General features: G+C 43.4%; 2 protein-coding genes across 4 annotated transcripts in view; one reads left to right on the forward strand and one right to left on the reverse strand.

Annotated features, from left to right (window-relative positions):
• Kmo (kynurenine 3-monooxygenase) overlaps nucleotides 1-4,752 on the forward strand; it is a 31,110-nt gene extending 26,358 nt beyond the window's left edge. For both annotated transcript variants that reach the window (XM_021658516.2, XM_021658518.2), the window contains 4 exons: nucleotides 375-457; nucleotides 1,892-1,993; nucleotides 2,082-2,141; nucleotides 3,447-4,752. In XM_021658516.2, the coding sequence (XP_021514191.1) occupies nucleotides 375-457; nucleotides 1,892-1,993; nucleotides 2,082-2,141; nucleotides 3,447-3,626 (425 nt within the window). In that variant the 3' untranslated portion in view covers nucleotides 3,627-4,752. The remainder of the gene's footprint in view (nucleotides 1-374; nucleotides 458-1,891; nucleotides 1,994-2,081; nucleotides 2,142-3,446) is intronic.
• Nucleotides 4,753-5,394: 642 nt separating this feature from the next.
• The window catches only part of Opn3 (opsin 3), a 28,267-nt gene continuing 10,748 nt past the window's right edge, over nucleotides 5,395-22,913 (reverse strand). The window contains exons 2-5 of one of the 2 annotated variants that reach the window (XM_060364736.1): nucleotides 17,512-17,577; nucleotides 10,626-10,945; nucleotides 8,865-9,116; nucleotides 5,395-7,006 (exon numbers count right to left, since the gene is read on the reverse strand). In XM_060364736.1, coding sequence (XP_060220719.1) covers nucleotides 6,743-7,006; nucleotides 8,865-9,116; nucleotides 10,626-10,945; nucleotides 17,512-17,577 — 902 coding nt within the window. In that variant the 3' untranslated portion in view covers nucleotides 5,395-6,742. The remainder of the gene's footprint in view (nucleotides 7,007-8,864; nucleotides 9,117-10,625; nucleotides 10,946-17,511; nucleotides 17,578-22,913) is intronic. The other variant, XM_021658513.2, reaches the window with a different exon arrangement.

Genomic DNA, 22,913 nt, shown 5'->3' on the forward strand with positions numbered 1-22,913 from the left:
ATAATTGTAGATTGTTGTAGAAATCAATTGTTTTACAGGATTAGAATGTTGCCAGCAGAAACTCTACTTAGTTTGACCTAGTTGAAGACCAATGTTTTTTTTAAGATTTTGTTTTATCTTGCCTTTTGAAGATATTTACTTATGAGCATGTGTGCCTGTATACCTCATGTGTATAAATGTTCCCGGAGGCCAGAAAATGGTGTTAGCTCTTCTAGCTGGAGTTACAGGTTGTGAGAGCCACCCAAAGTAGGTGCTGGTAACTGAGGCCAGATCCTCTGGAAGAACGTCAATGCTCCTAACCCCAGAGTCATCCTCCAGCATCGTTTTGTAGATTGTTTTAACACATGTATGTTTTATTTAATTTTGGTTTCTAGGTATGTGCCTTCCTGAATTCTCGAGATTTAGAGTTCCTGATGACCATGCAATTTCGGACCTGTCTATGTACAATTACGTGGAGGTGAGCAAAGTTTGGCTCTGCTCCACGAGGTGGCTCACTAACAACTACAAGTCTTTCCTTTGCTCCAGCCCTGTCTCCTGTATACTGCATACAAATATGTGTAGACAAGAGCACATATGTACACACACAATAGATTCATGTGAGTGTATGCTCTCTCTCTCTCTCTCACACACACACACAGCATTCCTTAAACATAGGTACATCATTTCTACCTGCATTTCAGGAATACTTAGACCATAACAGACACGACAAAGTATCTAAAATGTCAAAGGTCCAAATTTCAGACACTCAGGAGTTAGCCTTACTCTAGTCTCCTGAAATATGAATTTGAGATACATTAAAATAATGGTGAAATCTTAAAAATATTGAATGGCTTTTTCTTAACAGACTATCCCGAGTCTGTGATATTGAGAATACCACAGAATTAAAACAGTGTATAATACCAAAGACATTCTTAATCAGAAAACTGAGCACTATTAAGACTTACACATTCATTCCATTTTAAGTCAATCAAGTGAAAATCTCATGACAAATGATTGTTATTACTGCTTTAAAGATGGCAGAGTGAAAATTTTTACACAATAAACAAGGAAAATAGTGACCATTTCCATTTCTCTTGAAGACAGTGCGTTCTTCAGCCTGTGCATAATTGTAGCATAATATGATGGAGTCCTAGAAGACACTGGAAGATGTTGATATAAATTGCGTGACTCTAAAGATAGGTCACAGGCTAAAAGACCACTCTGGGTGAGGCTACGTGCCGCTCAAGCATGAAGGCCTGAGTTCCAATACCCAGGTGTGGCCATGCACTTGTAGCTGCAGAATGGTGAGGGCCTTGCCTGCTGTCAGCACGGCTCCCCCTTCAATGAGAGACTCTGCCTTGCTCGCACAAGAAGCGTGATGGAGCAGGACACCGTTCTAGTCTCTGCATGCACGTGCACACAGAATGTGCATCCCTGTGCACATAAACCACACACACTCAACGCACACACACAGGAAAAGCCAGTTGGTTACAACACAACATTTGTTCTAAGAAGTAATATAAACCAAGACAGACTCGGCTGCAGGTAATCCTTGCTGCTATAAACAACGTTGCCACTAAGTAGCCGGCAACAGAAATTGATCAAATCTTTGAGCTCACAGGTCACTCAACATTCTGGTTCAATAAATCTTTTTGTTGAAACAGTGATGTTTTTATAGATTGAAATTGTCTTCTGAGAAGAACCACACTGGATTTTGTACATTTTCAAGGCAATACTGAAATTTCTTAACAGAGCTTGAGACTAGCTATAATGAAAAGGAATTTTCTTTGACGCTTTTGTCAGCCTCCATTATTCACAGTGACAACTGTGAATAAAGAATAGGAGTAAACCGTTGTAAGGAAATAGAGGTGCTTTGTTCCAGGTGTTCCTCTTAAGACTCCTGTCATTGCAGATGCGAGCACACGTCAACTCTCGGTGGTTCCTGCTTCAAAGGCTCCTAGATAAATTTCTTCACGCCATTATGCCGTCTACCTTTATCCCTCTCTACACCATGGTAAGGACTGCATGAAAGACTTGCCCTCGTTTGAGACCTCTGTTTAGCTATTAAGGAACACACAGATGCTTTTTAACTCTCCCTGCAGGTCGCCTTCACCAGAATAAGATACCACGAGGCAGTGCTCCGCTGGCATTGGCAAAAAAAGGTTGGAAGAAATTACACTATTAAAAGACATGATGTGTGGAAGTGTCATATAGTTTCATGGTCATATTTATTTCAGGAAAATACAGACTTGACAGGACAGAGACATAATGCGTGTCTTTCAAATAAAATCTGTCCCGAGTCTACAGAATATGATAGAAAGAAAAAAAAAAAAAGGAAAGAAAAATTGAAGAGGAAGCCCAGGCTGCTATTTCTCAGCGTTTTACCTTGTACTAGCAATGTGATCCATTCTTGACTTTTGCATTATGTGGTTTCTTTGTGGGCTTAACTTTAGAATTCGGCAGAACAGTGTCACTTATAAAACATTACCTAGTGGACTGCCAGGATGCAGTTGACACAGAGGTGCCGTTAGGCAGTCAGGAATCTGAGTCCTTTGCAAATTTTATGACTTCATCTGTTGACAGTTTAATTGGGTGCATGATGAATCAGATGCAGTCTCTGTCCTACAGGTGGCAAAGGGGCTAATAGGAAAAGTCAGACAACTAGAGTAGAGAACACTTTAGGGTGTAAGAATGACCAGATGAAGCCGTAGAGGCAAAGAGGACCTTCAGCAACCTGCTGAAGCAGGAAGAAGATTAGCTTACAGAAATATGAGATACTAGAAGGCTTAAACACCGAGGCTAGGGTTTTAGATTCATCACTTTGCTGTGTGGAGAATGGCTTGGGAAGAATGAAGATCTATTTCTAAGTATTCTGTGAAGATGAATAAAATAGAGTCTGGGAAGATTTCTCAGTGGTTATAAAACTTCCTGCACAGATACAAGAGCCTGTGATGAGACCCCCAGCATTCACATAAAACCTGGACACAGCACACACTTGTATCGCTCTTCTGTGGGTGGGGGAGGCAGATTGCAAGGGCTTGCTAGCCAAAAACAGTGAGCTTCAAGTTCAGGGAGAGACTGTCTCAAAACAGTAAGTTGGAAAAAGAAGGGGAAAGCCACCTAACACTGATGTTTGCCCAGCACATGTGTACACATTGGCAAGTATACCCCCATGTGCACACACACACACACACACACACACACACACACACCAAATAAAATAGGGTTCCTGACCTCCAAGATATAAACATGCAAAGAAGAGCCAGCAGCAGGCAAAGAACACTGAAATAGGAGCAGGGACAGAGCAGAGGTCAAACAATCAAGTCACTGCTTCACGTTAAAAGCAACCGAGGACCATGCACTTGTCTATAGGAAGAGACTCGCATGCTTGTCTGTGATGTAGGAATAAAGTTTCTGTCATGACTCAACCTCTGATGAAAGGCTGTGGATTTCTGCTGTGCCTGCAGGTGATAAACAAGGGACTCTTTGTCCTCGGATCCCTGGCAGCCATGGGAAGCACTTACATGCTTGTGCACCACCTGTCCCCGAGACCTCTGGAATTCTTGAGAAGACTGGGCTGGACCGGAACCACTGGCTACTGGAAGAGGAGCACAGACCTTTCCCTGCAAATTCCATGGAGTCACTAGGACAGACTCCCTGCATCACTAACCATAGTGACAACGTTCTGGGTAGCAAATGTTTGATTTCTCTTCAAAAATCAAAGATGAAAAGCATGCTTCTATTGCCATATTTAACTCACTACTAGAAAATAATTGTCAGCACATGTCAGTGTCGAGTTTCTGGGTATTTGTCAGCTGAGCGAGGGGAGAATGCTGTGTTTGCAGTTTCCATCACTTTGCATGCATGGGCTGGGTCACTCTAAGTTTAAAACACAATAACCACAGTCTCTTTCACTTCTCAAAAACATTTTTTTTCCCCGTAAAGGACATTATAGGATCAACAACACCCAAGGCTGAAAACCACGGATTGTCTAGCACTACTTCCTCTTTGTAGCAGGAGATGGAGCTTGCCTACTCACAGGCTCATAGCCACTTGCTCGCTAAAAGCAGGAGTGAAAGAGAGTCAGGGTGCACCAGCAAGTTCCAGGATGAATCTGTTATATTTCCCAGTCCCCAGGCACCAGAACTATTATCTTCTGAAGGGAAGGGCTACTAATGGCATCCTAAGTGAAGGATGAGAAAGGGTTGTTATTAGCAATACCTATATACAAGGGTGAAGTGGAGATGGACGGTGCTTTCCAGAAGCATGGGGACACAGTTTGCTCCATTTCAGACCCACAGAAGCCATGCAGCGCACAGATACCCTCTCCGGTTCTTTCTTCAGTAGCTGGCTTACTGGGACACTCTAATTAAAGAGGAGGTCCTCCCCAATCAGTGGAGCTGGAAAGGGGCAGGGAGGAGTTGAGGGAGGGAGGGTGGGACTGGGAGGGAATGAGGGAGCGGAATACAGCCAGGATACAGAGTTAATAAAATGTAACTAATAATAAATAAATAAATTGAATTGAATTCGATAAGGAGCTAGTGATCCTGAAGACATTCTACACATGAATGAAGCTGTAAATAAAAAATTCAGTAAGTCAAAAAATAACAACCTTCCTTCAGAGTGAAGCTTCACCAACAGAATGTATCATGTACAAAACAGTACTATCAGGGATTGAAGGCAATGTAGAATTAAAGTATTTGATCGAAAAGTATATGTTTAAAATATTAATAAATGTGTATTAATAAAATATGAAACACACAAAAAAAGAAATTCTTGCCATTGTTAGTTTTGAGAGCTACAATACCAGTTTCGAGGAAATAAAACCTGAGGTAGTAAAGATTAAAAACAATTTGGCATTTTCCACATTGTTAAAGACATCCTTGTCTCCTCACACTGTTTGGTGTGTAGGGTCAGAAAAACAACGTTTTCCTGGTAAGGGGATGTAGCTTGGTGATGGATTGCTTATGTAGTATGACGTTTATGAGCCTGTATATTTCATAGGCATGTGGGAGACACTTAGAAAGTGAGCTGGCTTAGGGGCTGGAGAGATGGCTTAGCTGTTAAGTGTGTGTGTGTGTGTGTGTGTGTGTGTGTGTGTGTGTGTGCGCGCGCGAGCTGATCTTGCAGAGGCTGCTAGTGCCCAGCATCCATGTCAGGCAGCTCACAACTGCCCATAATTCCAGTTTGAGGAGTTTCAATTCCTCTAGCTCCCTCTAGTTCCTGAACCCATGTACACATATCCACACATAGACTGCCCCCCATGACATAATTAAAGATATTAGAGACCATATTTCTAAGAAGCAAGGAAATGCATGGGAAAAGCTGCAGGGGGAAAAGGGAAGGAGAGAAACAATGCGATTTTATTTTAGGTAAAAAAAAAAAAAAAAGAATATTTAAAAGGTGATTACACAATGTTGTAAAGAAACATCTTTAATAAAAATCTAGTACACTTTTTAAATATTTAAAAAGACAGTGAGCTGGTTTAGAAAGCCCTGATTTACATCATCTTCAACTAGAAGTAAAGTTGTAGAGACATGCTGAGACAAAGGAAAGGGACCGGAATCCCTGGAGGAGCAATGCCTACGAGGTCGCGTTGGCAAGTAGGGGGAGGCTTTTCTTCCCTCGTTTCTTCTCCATGACTTCCCACTCGAGGCAGCCCTGCAAAGCGGAGGACACCGTTCTCCTCCAGGTATGAACAATGGCACATGGGAAGATGTCCTCCTCACCAACACGACCCATCAGTTCTCCAGGGAACCTCCTGATGAGCAGTGAAAATTAAATAGTACACTGCATGGAGCCGGCTTGGTGGCTCGGCGAGAAAAGGGAACTTGGCGCCAAGCCCGATGGCCTGATTTCGACCCCTGGGACCCACGCGGTGGAAGGAGAGACCCGATTCCCCTGGTTGTTGTCCCCTGGTTTCCACGTGCACAATATGACATGGATGTGTGCGTGCACACGCACACAATAAATAAATAAGTGTAATAAAGTTTAAGTAACAATACATGGCGTTAGCACACTAAAACATTTGTTCCCATCCCCCTCTGGATGTAACTGTTTACTGGTTACTCCTCCTCTGGCACAGAACTACTTTTTGGCAAAGTAGTGGGAAGCTATTAAATGAAAGGAAGTTTGACTCTCCTCCACGCCCCGTTTCTCATGGACGCCCTCCACTGTGGCAGCATCAGCCACCCACGTGACCAGCGCAGTCTCTTTGCTTCTCTACAGCGCTTCCCGCGGTGTCTTCTGGAACTTGCCTTCTTAATCTGGAGCCCCGGCGGTCACACTACATACAGGACAGCAGCCTCTGGCTTTCAGATGAAACTAGGGATTGATTTATTACCTCCTTAATAAGCCGAATTGGTCAAACATACAACGTGACACAGAAGGGACCCAACACGCCAATGGACTCCACGTGTCCTGGCCACACTGCACACGTGTGTAAGAGACGGTTATTTTTACAGCGGGACGTATTTGAGGAACAAAATGTCTTCTGTGCTTTGGCAAGTACGGTCGTTCAAATGTTGAATCCTGGCATGGTAGACGGCGGTGCCAGATGCTCGCCTTGTGCCACCAGGAGTCTCTCATGTTATAAAGCACCAATTTGTCTTGCTCAGTCACTTCTTGAGGACAAACAACATATGGGCAATTCAGATTTCCTGCAGGGCCATGGAGATTCCACTGCTGTTACCCAAAATGGGGACTCCGGGACAGTCTTTACAGTAGACGTGTGGCAGCTCGTCTGAGTCTCCATCTTCTGTTCTTATAGAGGGCGAACCTGGATTACGTTGGCCTTGGACGCGCTGGTTCTGTCAGTGTCATCTGCTGACAGGGACTCATCACTGGCGATGATAAAAATGATGGAAGAGGAGTTAAAGGTCACTTTCTTCTTTGGCCTGTCCCCGTCTTTCTGTGACATCACGATGGGCCTGATCTGCATTTCACTCTCAGCTGCTGGCAGGTTTTTAGCAGGCCGGTGGCATCTCAGCAGCCGGAAGCAGAGGAGCTGCAGAAGGGACCGCTGAAACTGTAGGGAAAAGTGGAGCAGCAGAGTCAGTTATTAAGTGAATATGTGGTCACTAGTCTGGAGTAAAATCCAAGATGGCTAGTTGAGATTTTAATTTCTCTCTGTCTGTCTGTCTGTCTGTCTGTCTGTCTGTTTCTCTGTTTCTGTCTCTTTTTCACAACCTCAGGTGTCATGCACTGTGTCTATTGAGTGAGACAGGGACCTGAGGCCTGCCTTTAGGCTAGGCTGGCTGGCCAGTGAGTCCCGCAGTGACCCATATATCTCCATCTTCTTTGCATTTCCATCTTTGCTGGATTGCAAACACACACCACACATCTGGCTTTTTATGTGTGTGCTGGAGATTGAACTCAGGTCCTCATGCTTGCCATCTCCCCCTTTCTTGACTAGATGGCACCAAGTGAAATTATACAGCAATGCTCAGATCTACCTAATTCCACCCACCACCACCCCCCAGTGACTTTTAGGTCTTTTATTTTACTCTAACTCTTATTAACTAGATGCAAAAGAATGCCATAATTCTTTGTGGTCTCCACGGTTGCAGAGTACATGAACCTTCTCTGAGGGCAGCTTTCCCTGTGGGTTTAAGGAACTCAGTCACTACTCAGTGAGCAGCCCTTGAGTGACAGCCACTGGGCAGAGATCTGCAGGTACTACTCACAGCTGACAAGGTGTTCTATGTTTCTTACACCCTCTCATGTGTCCTCCCTGCTTGTCCCCTTCTACAAGAGCCTGGGTGGCCAAGGTTCAATCATAGGAGCATCACAACGTGCAGGAGATGTTTACTTCCAGGAAACGCCATGTCGCAGTGAATGCACCACCTGCAGTCCCTGGTGTCACAGTAAATGTTGCTTCTTTGGGAATGTGCTGACATTCTGGAGCTGCCAAGTACTGAGTATACCACCACTAACAAACAGAGCATATAAATGCGAAGTGAACTTGTTTGCCTTTTGATTAAAACAAACTAAAAGTTTAATGCATGGGCTTTCCCAGTTCACGAAACATCAATAGAGACATTGATTTCCGTGTTCTTTAGGGTCCCTACCAACTATATGCAAGTCACACTTAGCTTACATTAATATTTCCAAATACACATTCGATTATGTACTCACTAAAGCAGTATTTTACAAGTCAAACTCAGCGCTCAACATACATTGCTGTAAGAGTGAAATATGTAAGCCGGAACATGTTTCTTCGCCTTCAGCTCCTTATCAACAGAAGCACTGACTTCGTTGTCAGTTCGCCGTATTTTTCAGGATTATTGTTTATTGGAAATTATTATTATTGGGAATTGGAATCATCAGGACTATTGGGGAGCTTGTTAGAAATGCAGACTATCAGGAACCCAGACACTGCAAATCAGAATGCAGTGTGTGTGTGTGTGCATGTGTGTTGATACCTGCAAAAGCCAGAGAGGGCACTGATTCCCCAAAGGCAGAGTCATAGGCAGCTGTAAACACCTGGCAGATGCTGGGACTCAAACTCTAGTCCTCTAGAAGAATAGCAGGCACCCTTAACCTCTGAGCCATCTCCCCAGCACACTTACACAAAATTCTTCTCTGTTGTTTTTTTTTTTTTTTTTTTGAGACAGTGTTTCTCTGTGTAGCCTTGGTTTTCCTGGAATAGATCAGGCTGACCTTGAACTTACAGAAATCTGCCTTCCTCTGCCCACCCTCAAGAGCTGAGATTACAGGTGTGTGCCACCACACCTGGCTATACAAAATTATTGACTTGGCATTTTTATTTCTTTAGATTTGTTGTTTTGTTCTATCCTTGACATTGTTCTAAATTGTCAACCCCCATAAAATCTATTTCTACTTGTTTCCCAGGGTAAAAACAAGTCCTTAATTCCGGCACTTACCTTTCTGATCATGAAGATATAGATAACTGGATTGTACACAGTGCTGGATTTAGCAAAGAGATAAGAAACAATGGACACTGTTGGAGTGACCAGGTGTCCATAGCCATTAACCACCAAGAAGCGGGTCACAATGTAAGGCATCCAGCAGGTGAGAAAGACAAAGACCAGCAAGAAGCACATCTTGGCCACTTTCTTCTCATATCTTAAAACCTTGATCACTTGAATTGTCTGAAGATCTTCAACACAGCGAAGCTGCAGGAAGTGAAGAAAGCATGGTCCTGAAAGTGATCCCTTTTCTCTTTAAACAGGCAAGCAGCCACGGTTATTTGTCCCGCCTTCATGGAAAGAATAATGTACAGGATCACAGGAGGTTGACTTGTGACCTAAATCTTGCAGCTAGACCTAACCAGTACCTCTCTGGGGTTTAGTTCCCTCAGTTAAAACCTACTGTGGTTGAGCGAATATCTTAGTGTGTGTGTGTGTGCGTGTGCATGCGTGTGTAGGGAGAGACACATGGAGACGGAGAGGGATGGCATATGCACCCCACAGCGCACGTATGGAGCTCAGGGGCAACCTCTAGCCTAGGTCCCCACCATCTACTAGCCCGCAAGGTTTTAGGGATTCTCCTGCCTCTGCCCCCCATCTTGCTATACAGTTGCTGGTATCACAGATACACATTACTACACTATACCTGGCTTTACATAGATTCTGGGGATTTGAACTTAGGTGCTCATGTTTGAACAGCAATTGCTTTACCCACAGAACCATCTCACAAAGTCCCATTAATGTTTTTTATACTTTTCTAACTTATTTAATAAAAATTTAAAAAGTTATTAAAGCCAGATTTTCAAGTCCCTACAAGACAACCTAAAAGGCTTGTGGTTGAAGGGAAACAATTTCTTCATGATCGAGGAAACTATTTTTGTTGTTGTTGTTGTTGTTTGTTTGTTTGTTTTCAGAGTACTGATTCATAAATTTTCCACCCTGGTCACGGACTTGTGCTGTACTGGGCATTCTACAGAGAGAAGCCTGCAGCTTGAAATGCAGGCAAATTATCTGCATGGAGTTCTCTGCTAGGATAATAACATAGGCTAAAGTCAAATCTCTCTTTTAATCACTTCCCTTGTCTTCACCCCTTCCCTTATATCTACTCTGCTTGTAACTCAGTCCAAAAATAGTTGATGGTCAGTCATACATGCATATATATACATATATATGCACACATACATTCATATGTACACATACTATATATATATGCAACAGACACATAGCAGCTGGGAAGTGGCACATGGCTGAAGTTAACATTACCATGTGGCTGTGCCCCCATCGTAAGTTACTACATTCTTTTTCTGGCTGGTTCCCGCATAAAACCTGCTCAGCGTGTGTTCAAGTTCTTCACGCCTCTACCAGTCTCGGTAGGTGGGTTCCTGTGATCTTGGAATGAATCTAATTATAGAAATTGGAATTTTTCCTTTCAGAATTCTTAACTTTGGGAGTATGGTAGCGTATTGGTTGGTACTGTCCATCTGTCCTTTCCTTGTTTCTTTTGGCTTTAGAGGGTGGTGTACAGAGAGCGATGTCATCCCTCATTGACATGCTCCGGGAATGACTCACAGTGCAAAGTTCTATTAGACAGTAAGTCCCGTAGGTCCTTCAACTCTGGGTAACAAACTAATCATCTAGGAAGAGTTTGATTCTTTTCACACCAAATGATGGATGTGGGCATGGTTTGGGGAGGGACGTCCGCAGCCTTCAACTCACCATTCGAACAGAATACAGAATGTGACCGTAGCAATGGGCTATGGTGCCCACGGGCACCACCAGGCAGCCAAGAAACAAGAAGAGCACGAAGGACGAGTCGTTGGCCTCCTTGGATTTCCAGTCCACAGTGCAGCCCAGTCCATGCACATCTAGAATGTACCTGTTCCAGCCCAGGAGAGGCGCTCCTGCCCATGCCAAGGAGTAGAGCCAAATATAGGTAATGGCCCTCCAGGCCCAGGAAAAATTGATCACTCTGGCATGTACCACACGGATATAACGTTCATAGGCCAGCACAGTGAGGGTGGTGATGGAAACAAACCCTGCAAGAGAAGAGAGAAAAGTAAAGTAAGGAGCAGGCAGAAGTCACGTTCCACCACAAACCCTGAACAGAGAGCCTGGAGCCAGCGGATGTTCCAGAAACAGCAGGAGACCCAGAGTGCTAACAAACCAGGCTCCCCAGGAAAATCAATTAGGAGTGTGTTTAGCTATAACAGGAAATGCAGAATAACAACAGCATTCGGATTGTAGGACAGTCCTGAAATGAGCCCTGAAAATGAGCCAAGTCCCAAATAATGCAGCCTCTATACAAAGTTCTGCCAAAGAGAAAGAGCAGAATTAGCCACATGGTGCCAGAGCCATCTCCTCGCTCTGCTTCTGGCCAGCCACGACATGAGGCCCTGTCAGGACAGTAGTTTTTCTTTTTCACCTCACCTTCCACACCATGATGTTCGGAACACCATGAGTGAAATAAATCCTTCTCCTGTTTACTGTTTTACCAAGAGTTTTGTCACGATAACACGGAAGTAAATGACACAGCCCATGGGCAGACATGGGGAAGACGAGCACCTGGGAAGGCGCCACGCAGGATGACAGGATGCCCACATTGCAAAGGGCAGCTCTCACAAGGAAGGAAAACAAGCCTGATCTTCCAAGGAGCAACATGAAGGCATTGGGGCCCCTGCTAAGAGTTCTGAGGACCAGTCCAGCTCTCTAGCTTGCTGCATAGCTTCCAGAGAGTAAGACAATTTCTCTAGGTCCTGGATTTTTGCCTTCATAACACTGAAGATCCATTCACATTATAAAATTCTGTGATTAGAAAGGTGCAGAATGAAGAGACATCTGGTTTAAGAATCAGCACAGCAGTTAATATTCATTTGAGCCATGTGCTTTGTAGGTGTAAAGGTGGAGCATCAGCACTTTCCCCGGTGTCTGATACATATGACATTAGTAAGAACAGCTGGATAAATAACTGAATATTTATTAAGTAGTGACCAGAAGTCTGGATTTTGGAATATGGCATGAGAAAACAACCCTTCAGAGAGCCGTGACCAACAGCAAATGGTACACCTCAATTTAAATTACAGTAAGGAATTCTAGAGATTAAATTAGATGTTCTGTTTCAGAAATCTAATTTTGGTCTATTAAATTTTTCTATCAAGAATGATATACGCTTTAATTATGTTCCTAGAAAGACATCTATAAGTTCCTATAATGACATTAAGTTGATGGTTAAAAAATAGTTGACTCTATGAAGTTTACAAATATTATTATTAAATATAAAGGTATTTAATTTTATAACTAATTTCAAATAATAAAGCTTGACCTTAAATTTGACATCAGCTTACATTGGATATGGTTTAGTTCTTCACAGGCAAGAGAATTTAGTGCAAAGAATTTCACTGTTGTAAATTAACAAGTCTCAACCTAACTTTATGAATAAATGAACTTTTAGGGGTATGCCAGCAACATGCTAGCATAGTGAGTATGAACAGTCATACTCATGATCATGTTCATGTGCAACTCAGATTCGTTCGGTTATTAACCATTTGCTGTCTATCTACGTGTCAGTCATGGTGCTAGAAAGTAGGCATGGCGTCCCATAGATAACAGTGCCTCCCAGAACTTCAGGTCCAATGGCAAGTCCAGGAAGAAATTCAACAAGGTAGTGAAGTGCAACGAATGCAAAGACGGGGAACGACACACAGGTCAGGACACTGACTTACTCGGGGAGGGACATGAGCAAGGCCCGCCTTTCTCAGATCCTCCTGGGTAGAACACGTGGATAGATGAGCAGTGGCTCTGGTCTAACTAGTCTTCCATGGCGACCCACTTAAAATGGCCTGAACTACAGCCCCCTGGCGACATAATAGCAGTCCCTCTAACACTCCTGTGAGTTCAGAGTTAAAATTATTTCCTGTGGGCTGGGAAGATGGATGGGTTAGCAGAGTGTTTGCCACGCAAGCATGAGGACCTGAGCGTGAGTCCCAGGACCTACACAAAAAGCTATGGGTGGCGGCACATGGAGACAGGCATGGATTCGTCGAGCTTGCAAGCTAGCCAGCAGAGCCTTCTCAGTGAACTCCAGGCCAGTAAGAGACCCCATCTCACAAAACAAGGTAGACAACAGGGTCACCATGGGTGTTGACCTCTGACCTACACATACAGGCACACACGCCTGAACACGTACATCCTTGCTTTATTCCTCTTAATTCCTAGAGCTTTCCCCACGAAGAGGAGGCTGTCTTGTCTCTGCTTTCCAGCCGTGTCAGCTGATCGCCAGGTAGTGAGTCTCATTATTTCATGTAGTACATACGTTAAGAATAATAGGAAATGCAAAAGTGGCCCCTAGCAAAGCAGGGGCCAGCTATGCATCGGGCTTTGTGACAATCACTCTATGCACAGTGTGTCGCTATTTTGGAAAAAAAAAAAAAATCTGTGTCTCAAAAGAGCTAAGGACCCCTGTGGGTGGCAGAGACTATTTTGAGAACCCAATTCTGACCTCCAATCTATTGTTTTCTCCTTAATATCATGTGTTTTATCTCATGTGTACTAAAAGGAAAGGGGACTGTTTTGAGGGGGCGGAGGGAGTCCAGTGTGAGTAGGGAAGTCCAAGAGAGGGTGAGGAAGGAATATGACCAAAGCACAATCATATGTATATATAAACTGGGATAATTAATCCCTAAGGAAACCTGTATTGTACCAACAAAATTCTATATAAAGGCTCCCTGCTGATTAAAACTAAAACAAAACCTTCTGGAAAGCAGAGAGACTTCATACCATCTACTGCCCGAAGAGGGCGACTTCTGCATTCCCCCACCCCTGCTGGTGATCTTAGGGTAGAGCTATGTGACAAGGTGTGGGAATTGCCTGTTTTAACTAAACTCGGCAGATCCCGGAAGACTTAGAGGTGTGGGGTCCTTCTCACCTGGGTGCACAGGTGTTCCTGTAAAAGCAAGGCTAACTCACGTGCAGCAGGAGAGGGCAATGCGAGATGAGGTGGAGTCACTGTACGTTAGGGCTAAGGCACGACAACAAGCTAGAACAAGTCCTGGCAGGCTGCATCTCGGGGGTGACCTCACAAAGATATACGTGAAATGGGTCGTGAAAGACGTATGGGGCAGGCATTCGTCATGGGAAAAGAAACTGAGCTCCCTAGGACTCTGGTGTGAGAGCCGAGCAGGTCTTGGAAAGGAAAGGCGGCAGAGCCACGCTGTCCACATACGGTGGCTGGCTGTGGGCTGCCGCAGGGATCCCAAAGGGTGATTCCATCGCACAGAACGGCTTTTGGCTCTACCTTGAGTGCAAACAGAGGCAGGATGATCGCACCTGCCAATGGCAACCTCCTGCTTGGGACTGCCCACAGAAACAGACTGATATGCAGCATTTGAAAAAGTTAAATGGAGGGGACAGCTGTGCAAACAACTGAGTAAGTGCTGAAACAGCTGTGTGTGGGACCTGTCGAAGGCAAGGGAGGCAGGGCTTACTCTGCCTGGGGAACGCTGGGATGGTCTGTAGGAGGACGGTTTAGAATTGATGAGGATCAAGACTTTATGGGGCCGATGCAAATGCGGACAGGAAGCAGGCAAAGCTGAGGGGTGGGGAGATGGATCTGTAAGTAAAGTGCTTGGTGTCCAAGTGTTGGGACCTGAGTTCTGATCTCGACAGCCCACATGGAGGTGGATGCAGTGATACAACCTGTAACCCCAGCACTCCTACCGTGAGATGGGAGGTGTGGACAAGAGAATCCCTGGAAGCTTATGGGGCAGCTAGCCTGGCATAGGAAACGGCGAGCAAGCGACCCTGTCTCAAAGGTGGAAGAAAGGCAAGGACCGACACCTGAGGTTGTCCTCTGATGCATGTGCAACCACACTCACACATGAACACACATGCAGACACAAACACAAACATACACCATACACACAAAAACTTAAAAAATCTGAGATGCAAGAGGCATTCAAATGTTAATTCTCTGAATTAGCTTGAGTCAGTTTTTTGTAATCCAACTTGATGATGCATTCATTTATAGCATTTACTAACAAACATACAATAAACACACAGCATTCTAGGTACCGTGCTAGGGAATAAAATATAGAAAGTAAGTTATGAAACAATGCAATTCTATAAGAAAATATTACACTTGAGGCCGTAGTCCTATATTAAATCCGGGATTGCTTTCATAATTATTTATTTGACCCCAAGAGAGTTAACATAATACTATCTCAGTGTGTGTTCGTGCTTCATTTAGAATGTGAATGAATTTGGTAAAATGATAATGCATAAAGTGTTTTTGTACCCTTGAGAGTAAAATCGCTTCAGGTTGGTGCAGGTTGGACAGAAAGCACAGAAATGGAGAGCTCCCTTGAGCTTTTCAATGCCTGATGTGTCAAATACTCAGGAACAACGTTTTTTCCTACTTTGGCCACTAGATGGTCACACCGAGTAGCATATCCCTAGATCTCCGTCTAGCCTGGATAAGCAATTTCGTACCCAACAGAACACACGCTTACAGCAGTCAGTACTGCCCACCTCGTGGGCCAGATGTTTGCATCTGTTACAAGAGCTGGTGTGGTAGGGCCCATCGCTCGAAGTAGCACACACCCATTTCATGGAAAGTGGTAAACTTCTCGGCAGAGTGGGACGCTGGCGTTTTAACCACGTGGGGGAAGGGGCGGGGCCGGCTAATCCTATCCAGGAAGAGGAGAGGCTGAGCACTGCTTATCTGCGTACAGCAATGGAAAGCAAGCCTGATGAAGGCTGCTTCATAAAGACGCTTTCTTCCTTCTGTGGGAAACGTAAACGAAACGTGTCACCTATTATGTCAAAGGGTTAAGTAGGACAAAAACCCATTAAATTTTTAGAAGCCAGTTTGCAGAAACGTGAAATTTCTGCCGGAGTCAGCACTCCGTTTGCCATCAAGGATGCACTCAGTGCTCAAAGCTGCAGTCTGCCGAGCAAATCTGTCGCTTAACTAGACAATGTGAGGTGCAGATCTGACCACTCAGAATGAGGTGCTGGACCTCTTTATGCTAGGATTAAAAATCCTGTGGGGCCTGGCTGGGTGTGCTTGCTGTTTTGATGAAGCACCCATCTTAAGAAAACTGCCTTGAGAAAAACAAAACAAAACAAAACGGGATCACGTGATCCAGTCCTAGTTCCAATTAGTACCCTCTATTCATATTTGAACATTAAGGAATAGAGGTACATTTAATATGTTTGAAAATACTTGCTTGATATTTTAAGCAAGGTGGCAATTCTTTGACGCTTCATTTACGATATCCATTTGTTGGGGAAGCTTCCTCACCCCCTTCACTAATTGTTTAATAGAGTGTGTCAGGGATGGTTCTGAGCAGCCTCTTGTATGGTTTCATTTAATCCTCTCAACACTCTGACTCGGGCAGAAAGTACTGTTACCGTTGCTGTTGAACTGAGCAAGGGTTCAAACCCCACAGCTCGCTTCCAAAGTCCAAGCTTGGGAAGCATCCTCATTTCTCTGCAAGTGAAGTGGGCTGTTCAAAAAGGAGATTTAATCTGCTCATTGCTGACTACAGATCTCTCACCACAGTGCTTACCTTCTTTATCAGGTCATTTTGTAAGCTTAGTATTTTCCAAGCCGTTGGAACGATCAGTTTCCATTTAAGCAATAAAGGCAGGCAGTTTTCCAAAACACCAATATGACAGTAGTTTTTTGGATTACCTCATTTGGGTTTTTTTTTTTTTTATAAAAAAAGTGTTCTAATGAATGATCTCCTCTATCATATCTACTCCCCATCCTTTCTCAGAGTCCGTTTTCAACTATTTCTTCTAAAATATAAATCTTTCTGGATAGTACACAAGATCCAGTTCCAAAAATAAAAAAGCACAGCATTAAAGAACTCTTTAAAATGTGTTTAAAATACTATGCTAAAATAGAAAAAACTATTTCAGCAGCTGAAGAGATGGCTCAGTGGTTAAGAGTCACTGTGGCAAAGGACTCAGGTTTGGTTCCCAGCACCCACCTTGTGGCTCACAGGGGATCAGACACTGTCTTCTTATCTGGGAGGGAACCAGGTACACACATGGCACGCATGCGTATATGTAGGCAAAACTCATCCAAATTAAAAAAAAAAAGTATTAAAATAAAACTATTTCAGATACCTTAAGCAGATCTGTTGCTCACTGCCAAGCAGAAACTGCCACTCTGAGCCTGTAATGGTGTATAATATTAAGCTGCCTTATGGAAGTCACTGAGTCTCCCGAAGAGTCACTCGGCCAGGCAGTGTTCATGTTGGTCTATGGCTCTCTTCTCACAGTTCAAACATCTGCTGCTGCTCCTGTTCTTATTCACACTGCTCCTCACTAGTGTTGCTGTGGTTTTGTCCCTTAAATATGGTTATTTTTTAAAGGAAGGAGGGATAAGTAACTGTTGATGCAGCTGGTAAAACATGGGGTGTGGACACCCTAGGGTAGCTTGGAAGACACCCCGTGATTTCTCTCGCCGTGATCTCGTCCCACTATTTAGGTCTTGCGATACCAGTTCCCATTGGTCCCTGACTCCTCTGACCTCCAGCTTGGCTCTGTCTGTTCTATCGCCTTGCTTGGACAGTCATCTCAGTGTTAAACTCTTTACCTTGACCGTGAGTTGGCAGTCCCAGCTCTCTCCTCCTCCTTTCCAGGGAACTTCCAATCCCTGCAGCTGTAGCGGAGAAACAGCCCCATTAGAGCCCACTCTGTGCTCAATTGCTGCTTCCCAGAGGACAGTGCACTCAAGGCGGGCAATGTGCTGAACCTGTGACTAGTCTGAGGTCACAGGATCCCGCTTGAATGAAAACCCAGATCATCTGGCTGCTGATTCAGGGCCTTTTCTGGGTTGTTTTCCTATAAAGATTTGTCCAAAGCAAGTTCCTGTGATCAAAGGACAAGGGTAAGCTTGAGGTCTTTTTAAATCCATGAAAACAAATCTACCTATGATTTATGGAATAGTGCCTTCCTAGGGCAATGAATCTAGTTTCTAAGTATATTCTGGGATGCTAGATTCATAATTTGGCACCGACGAAACAAAATCTGAGATAGCCCAAATGAACAAATTAAAAATACTAAGGAAGCTTTAAGGTGCAGCTCCATGGTAGGGCTCTTGCCTATCATGTGCCTAGCACCACAAAAAGAAGTAGAAAGCATAAGGGAATCTGAGAAGTACCTAATTATATTTCCATTTAGTCACTTTATAATTTACAAAACTCTCAAGAGAGCCAAGTTGTACAGCAGATGGTAGCAACTACTTTAAGTGACTTTCTATTATGATGCTATGACTCAACTGGAGAGAATCCAAGCAGCCTGAGGGACCAAGCCATTTTTCTAAGAATGAAGAGCTGAAGAAATGTGTGTGTGTGTGTGTGTGTGTGTGTGTGTGTGTGTGTAAGAAATTAACCAACTAGAATATATAAGCTGCCCAGGATCATAAAAGGAGAATGGAGAGAGAAGATAAGAAGCCTGTGGGATGTGTTAAAGGAAGACATTGCTACATAGCCTGGGAAGTAAAACACAGGAACAAAACGTCTAGAGCTTAAAGCAATAATTTATCAGGTGGCTGTGTTTAAGGTGAAACCCATCTTGGTGACCAGGGTGGGGATTTGGGACAGGCAAGAAAATAATTTCCTCAAAAAAAAATTTTTTTTTCCACCAAAGTCCTAGTTACAGTAAGTCTCCACTCGCAAAAGAGGGAAGACAAAGAGCAAAAAAATGAAGGCTAAGAAGGGAGCTTCATTATTGTGTTGTCCAAGGGCATAAAACATCTACATGATGTGAGAGCAAGGCTGGTTCCAGAACCACTCAAGCTTTCACTTCCAAGGGAAGATTTATCTTTCCTTTTCCATGAACATAAGCTCTCCAGGTCAGAGCAGCAGCCCTTTCCTTGACAGTCTTTTTCTTGGCAGGAGGTGTCTCAAATGCTGACTCTTAATGCTTAGCCCATGAAAACAGGAATTGAGTGTAAAATGGCTCCTATTGTGATTTTGACTTTCAGACCAACTGACCCAGGACTATTTGGATAAATGTCAAGTCTCCTTTAGTGTAATCCTTTTCCAGACTTTCTACCACAGGCCCATTCATTAGGCAAACACACAAGGGTATGGAATCTTTCCGTGAAACCCCTACACCAGAATGCACTACAGACCTTTGACTGTACCATCTGCCCCAACCATCTCCATACCCTATTTTTCTATTCAAGCCCTTGAATTGTTTCACCACAGTTCTCGCCACCTGCAGTAGAGCAATGGCACCACTATGTTCCTTTATCTGGGCAGTGCCCTTACAGGGAAAAAAAAAAAAAATTAAGGAGCTTAACATAGTCTGGCTCTGAAATAACATCATTAGGGCAGGCTGGGTTCAGTGTGAACCCACTCTGGAGCAGTTATAAAGGTTCTGGCCATCGTTGCCTCAAGTCCTTGAGCTTTCACAAGCTTACAAAGGAAAAAATACACATACACACACACACACACACACACACACACTTAGGAATCTCAACAGTCCAGAACTAACAGAAGGGTGGGAGCTCCAAGTCAAGTCAAGCAAGGACTTCATTTCTACCATGCTTCTGACAGGGAAGGCTATCCCTCGAATCATCCCATGAAAATCCTTTGTATCCCTGAGGTCCAGGGCAAACACCTTCTCATTAGTGAAGCATTCCCAGATCTCCCCACAAGTAACTTTCCTGTGATTTCACTGAGCTATGTCTGTGTTTCCCAGTCATTTGTACAGCCTGTTATATTCATTCAATATAACATAGGAGCTGTCTGTTAGTGCTGGCCCCAATAGACCTCAAGCTGCACTCCCTACCTTTTGGTGACTCTGGGAGTTAATGAAGAGCTGTCTTATTCCCACGTGGAAACACTAGTTAAAAGTCACAGGAGTGACTTTTAAAGGGTAATTAATATAGGGAGGAGACATAAACAGTTCCTGGAATGTGTGTAGCTCCTTTTGCCCCTGGACTACATCTGACACCTCTCTGAAGACAGAGGCGTTTTTCAGTCATAGCACGTGAGTTATCAGACGGGCAGAGTTTGAAGGCATTTCTGCCTCCTTACTACTTACCAGCTGTGTGATGTTCATCAAATTCCATGCCTTCAACATGTTTTCTTTTCTGCAAAATGAGACCAATAAAAGCACCTACCCTGGGTGGCTAAGGAAGACTAAACTCACAGGAACCTGTCAGATGCGTGTAATGAGAACCTTCACACAATACCCTTTCAAAGAATAAATATGCAATTTTTCTATTAGTTTTGGGGTGGTTTTTCTGGGGCATATGAAAAAGTCTTTATTTCCAGTTGTCTTGGAATTATTCTATTTCTAGGGAATGTTTTTAAAAGTCCATGAAATTTCTCACATATCAGAAAATTTTTAAAAATGGAGACTGTTAACTGATTCTCTATACTGTCTGCATGATCCTGAACCTCCAGAAGAAAGCCACTATTGACTTGTAATAGAAGAGAGATGGGTGAGTACAAGCAGCGTTGTCATGTAGGAAGCAGACCAATCAAAGTACTAGAATTCCTGTACATAACGATATAGTACAAAAAGCATATAACCTAGTTAGAGATGCCAAGGCAAACAGGCAGACATGGGGCAGAGAAACGAAGTTCCTAGTGAACCCTCAGGATGTTCGCCTGCCAGGTGCCTCAATCTTGGCAGCACGGAGGTCTGTGGAGAGAGAGCTGCCTTGAGCATCTCATGAGGGCAGTACCTCTATCTCAGTCTTACCACTGCTGGTATTGTCCCCTTCCCCATTTTGACCACAAAGTCTCCCTAATGCCTCCTGGAGGGTAGATGTCTTGGTTTGAGAACCAGTGCTCTAATGATAGAAAACTAAAAAAAAAAATTAATGGAATATAATTTTCATCTTAAATTGAAAACTTGTACCATTTTGAAATGGTCTTATTGGTTCATTCTAGGCTAATTCTAAAATAGGAAAATTCATACTTAATAACTGCCTAAAAGCAAGATTTTTGGATCTTTAGCAAGACATTCTGTGACAATTCTTCCTTATGATGTATAAGGTTTGAGATTTATTCAAAAGGTTCAACTCTAAGTATAATGACGCTAACTTACAAAGAATATCCTAACTCAGCAATATTAGTAAATAATGAGATGAATAAATGAACAAGTCTATCCCAAAAAAATAGAGTACCCTGGGGCTCTATTTATATGGCATACAGCAAAAATAAATGAAGCGGGACATATATACATATAACCTCAGAACTTGGGAGGTGGAGGGTCACAAGTTCAAGATTATCCTTAGCTGCACAGCAAGGTGGAGGTCAGCTTAGGCTTTAAGACCCTGCCTCAAAAAGCCAAAACCAAGTAATATCCTGGTAGGAAACCTCCTGGGTGGATGTCTCTAAGGATTATGTCCTACAAACTACAAAAAGCTTGGAAAAGCTATGCCCTTCTGACTGAACTGTAAACACCTACCTTCCTGACACCTTGTCAATCACACTCCTTGCCATTCTTCCTCTTGTGGGCATGCCTCTGTAAGTAGTTGCAAGGAAGTGTACAGAGGATTAAATACGTTTAACAACAGCAAATGCTAGGTTCACAGGACAACAGCAGGAATAATTTCTATAAATCTCTTGACAGCAATACCAGGATAAAGCCACTTCACATGTAAGCATAATTAACTTCCCCATCATCTCAACCCCAATCAGTCTGCTTGAACTGCACAAATTTTACTTTATAGAATGTTAGAAAGTGAAGTTCTCAGAACCATCGCTCCTCAGGTTGTGACTGATGTTTTTGCACATGCATGTGGAACAATCCACTCTGTTCAGATACAGGGCAGGTAGCACCACAGCATCCTAAGAGATGCTGCTGCATCCAAATACTAACTAGGGGTCCAGGCACATGACTTAGATCTCAGGACTCAATGTGAAATAGATATACATCTGCCCGTCCTTCCCTTATAGTGGTACCCTGAAGAAACTAGTCAATGCCCTATGCACACTATAGTCAATTGCTGTCCCAGTATCCATGAGATAGTCAAATTTAGTCACCCATGACATGAATGGGCACATCTTACAAAGCTGGAGATATTGCTCCCCCTGTTAAAACATGAATGTATTCTTTCATTGGCTAAAAAGAAGGAAACAGTACCTCCTTCTAATAAAGGGGGCTAGGGACGTGGCTCAATTGGGAGAATGCTTGTCTAGCATGCATGACAGCTTGGGTACAACTTCCAGCACCCCCAAATTAGGTATGGTGGCACACACCTGCAATCTCAGCAGAGGCAGGAGGATCCGAAGTTCTTCATTTGAAATCCAAGCTCATGGCAAGTTCAGAGGAGGCCTGTATATATGAAGTCTTGTCTCAAACAAAAACAAAAATATTAACAGTCAAAAAGACTGGCAAGATGGTTATGTGGGCTAGCGAACTACTGACAAGCCTACTAGATCCACTAGAAAGGCAAATAAAACTGACCCTAAGCAGAACATTCCTTATTGATACTTTTAACTCTTCATACTCTGCCTCCTCCGTCATTGGTTGTTTATACTCGCACCTCCCTCAACACTCATGACCTCATGCTGTGGGCTGTCTCTTGTACTTCTTTTCTAGGCAAGACACAAAGCTGCTCAATGTTAGATGGAACAGATTTCACCAATTGTTGAGTAACCCAGCTTTTAGCTTTAAGCAGCCTGTTTCCAACTATGCAGCTCAAACCTTTGTTACCCTCTTAAAAGAAATGCCATGAAAACAAAACAAAACAAAACAAAACAAGATATTTGAATGTTCTTACAAATTGTCAATCTGAAAAGTAAAGCTTACAAAATAATATTAGGAAAAAAATGTCATGTATCAAAAGTGGAAGGTTGTTTTTGGTTTTCAGATTAAGGACAAGGGTGATGGGTAGAAATGTCACAAATGCTTGTTAATGGGAAGGCCACCTTACCTTAGAAAAAGAATTCCAGCAGCCTTCTCAAGTAAAGAACATGTCCTATTTGCTTTCATATTTTTAACTCCTAAAGTTACTGATGCCAACTCAAA

The sequence above is a fragment of the Meriones unguiculatus genome, chromosome 11 (assembly GCF_030254825.1).
Source record: "Meriones unguiculatus strain TT.TT164.6M chromosome 11, Bangor_MerUng_6.1, whole genome shotgun sequence".
Lineage (NCBI taxonomy): Eukaryota > Metazoa > Chordata > Mammalia > Rodentia > Muridae > Meriones > Meriones unguiculatus.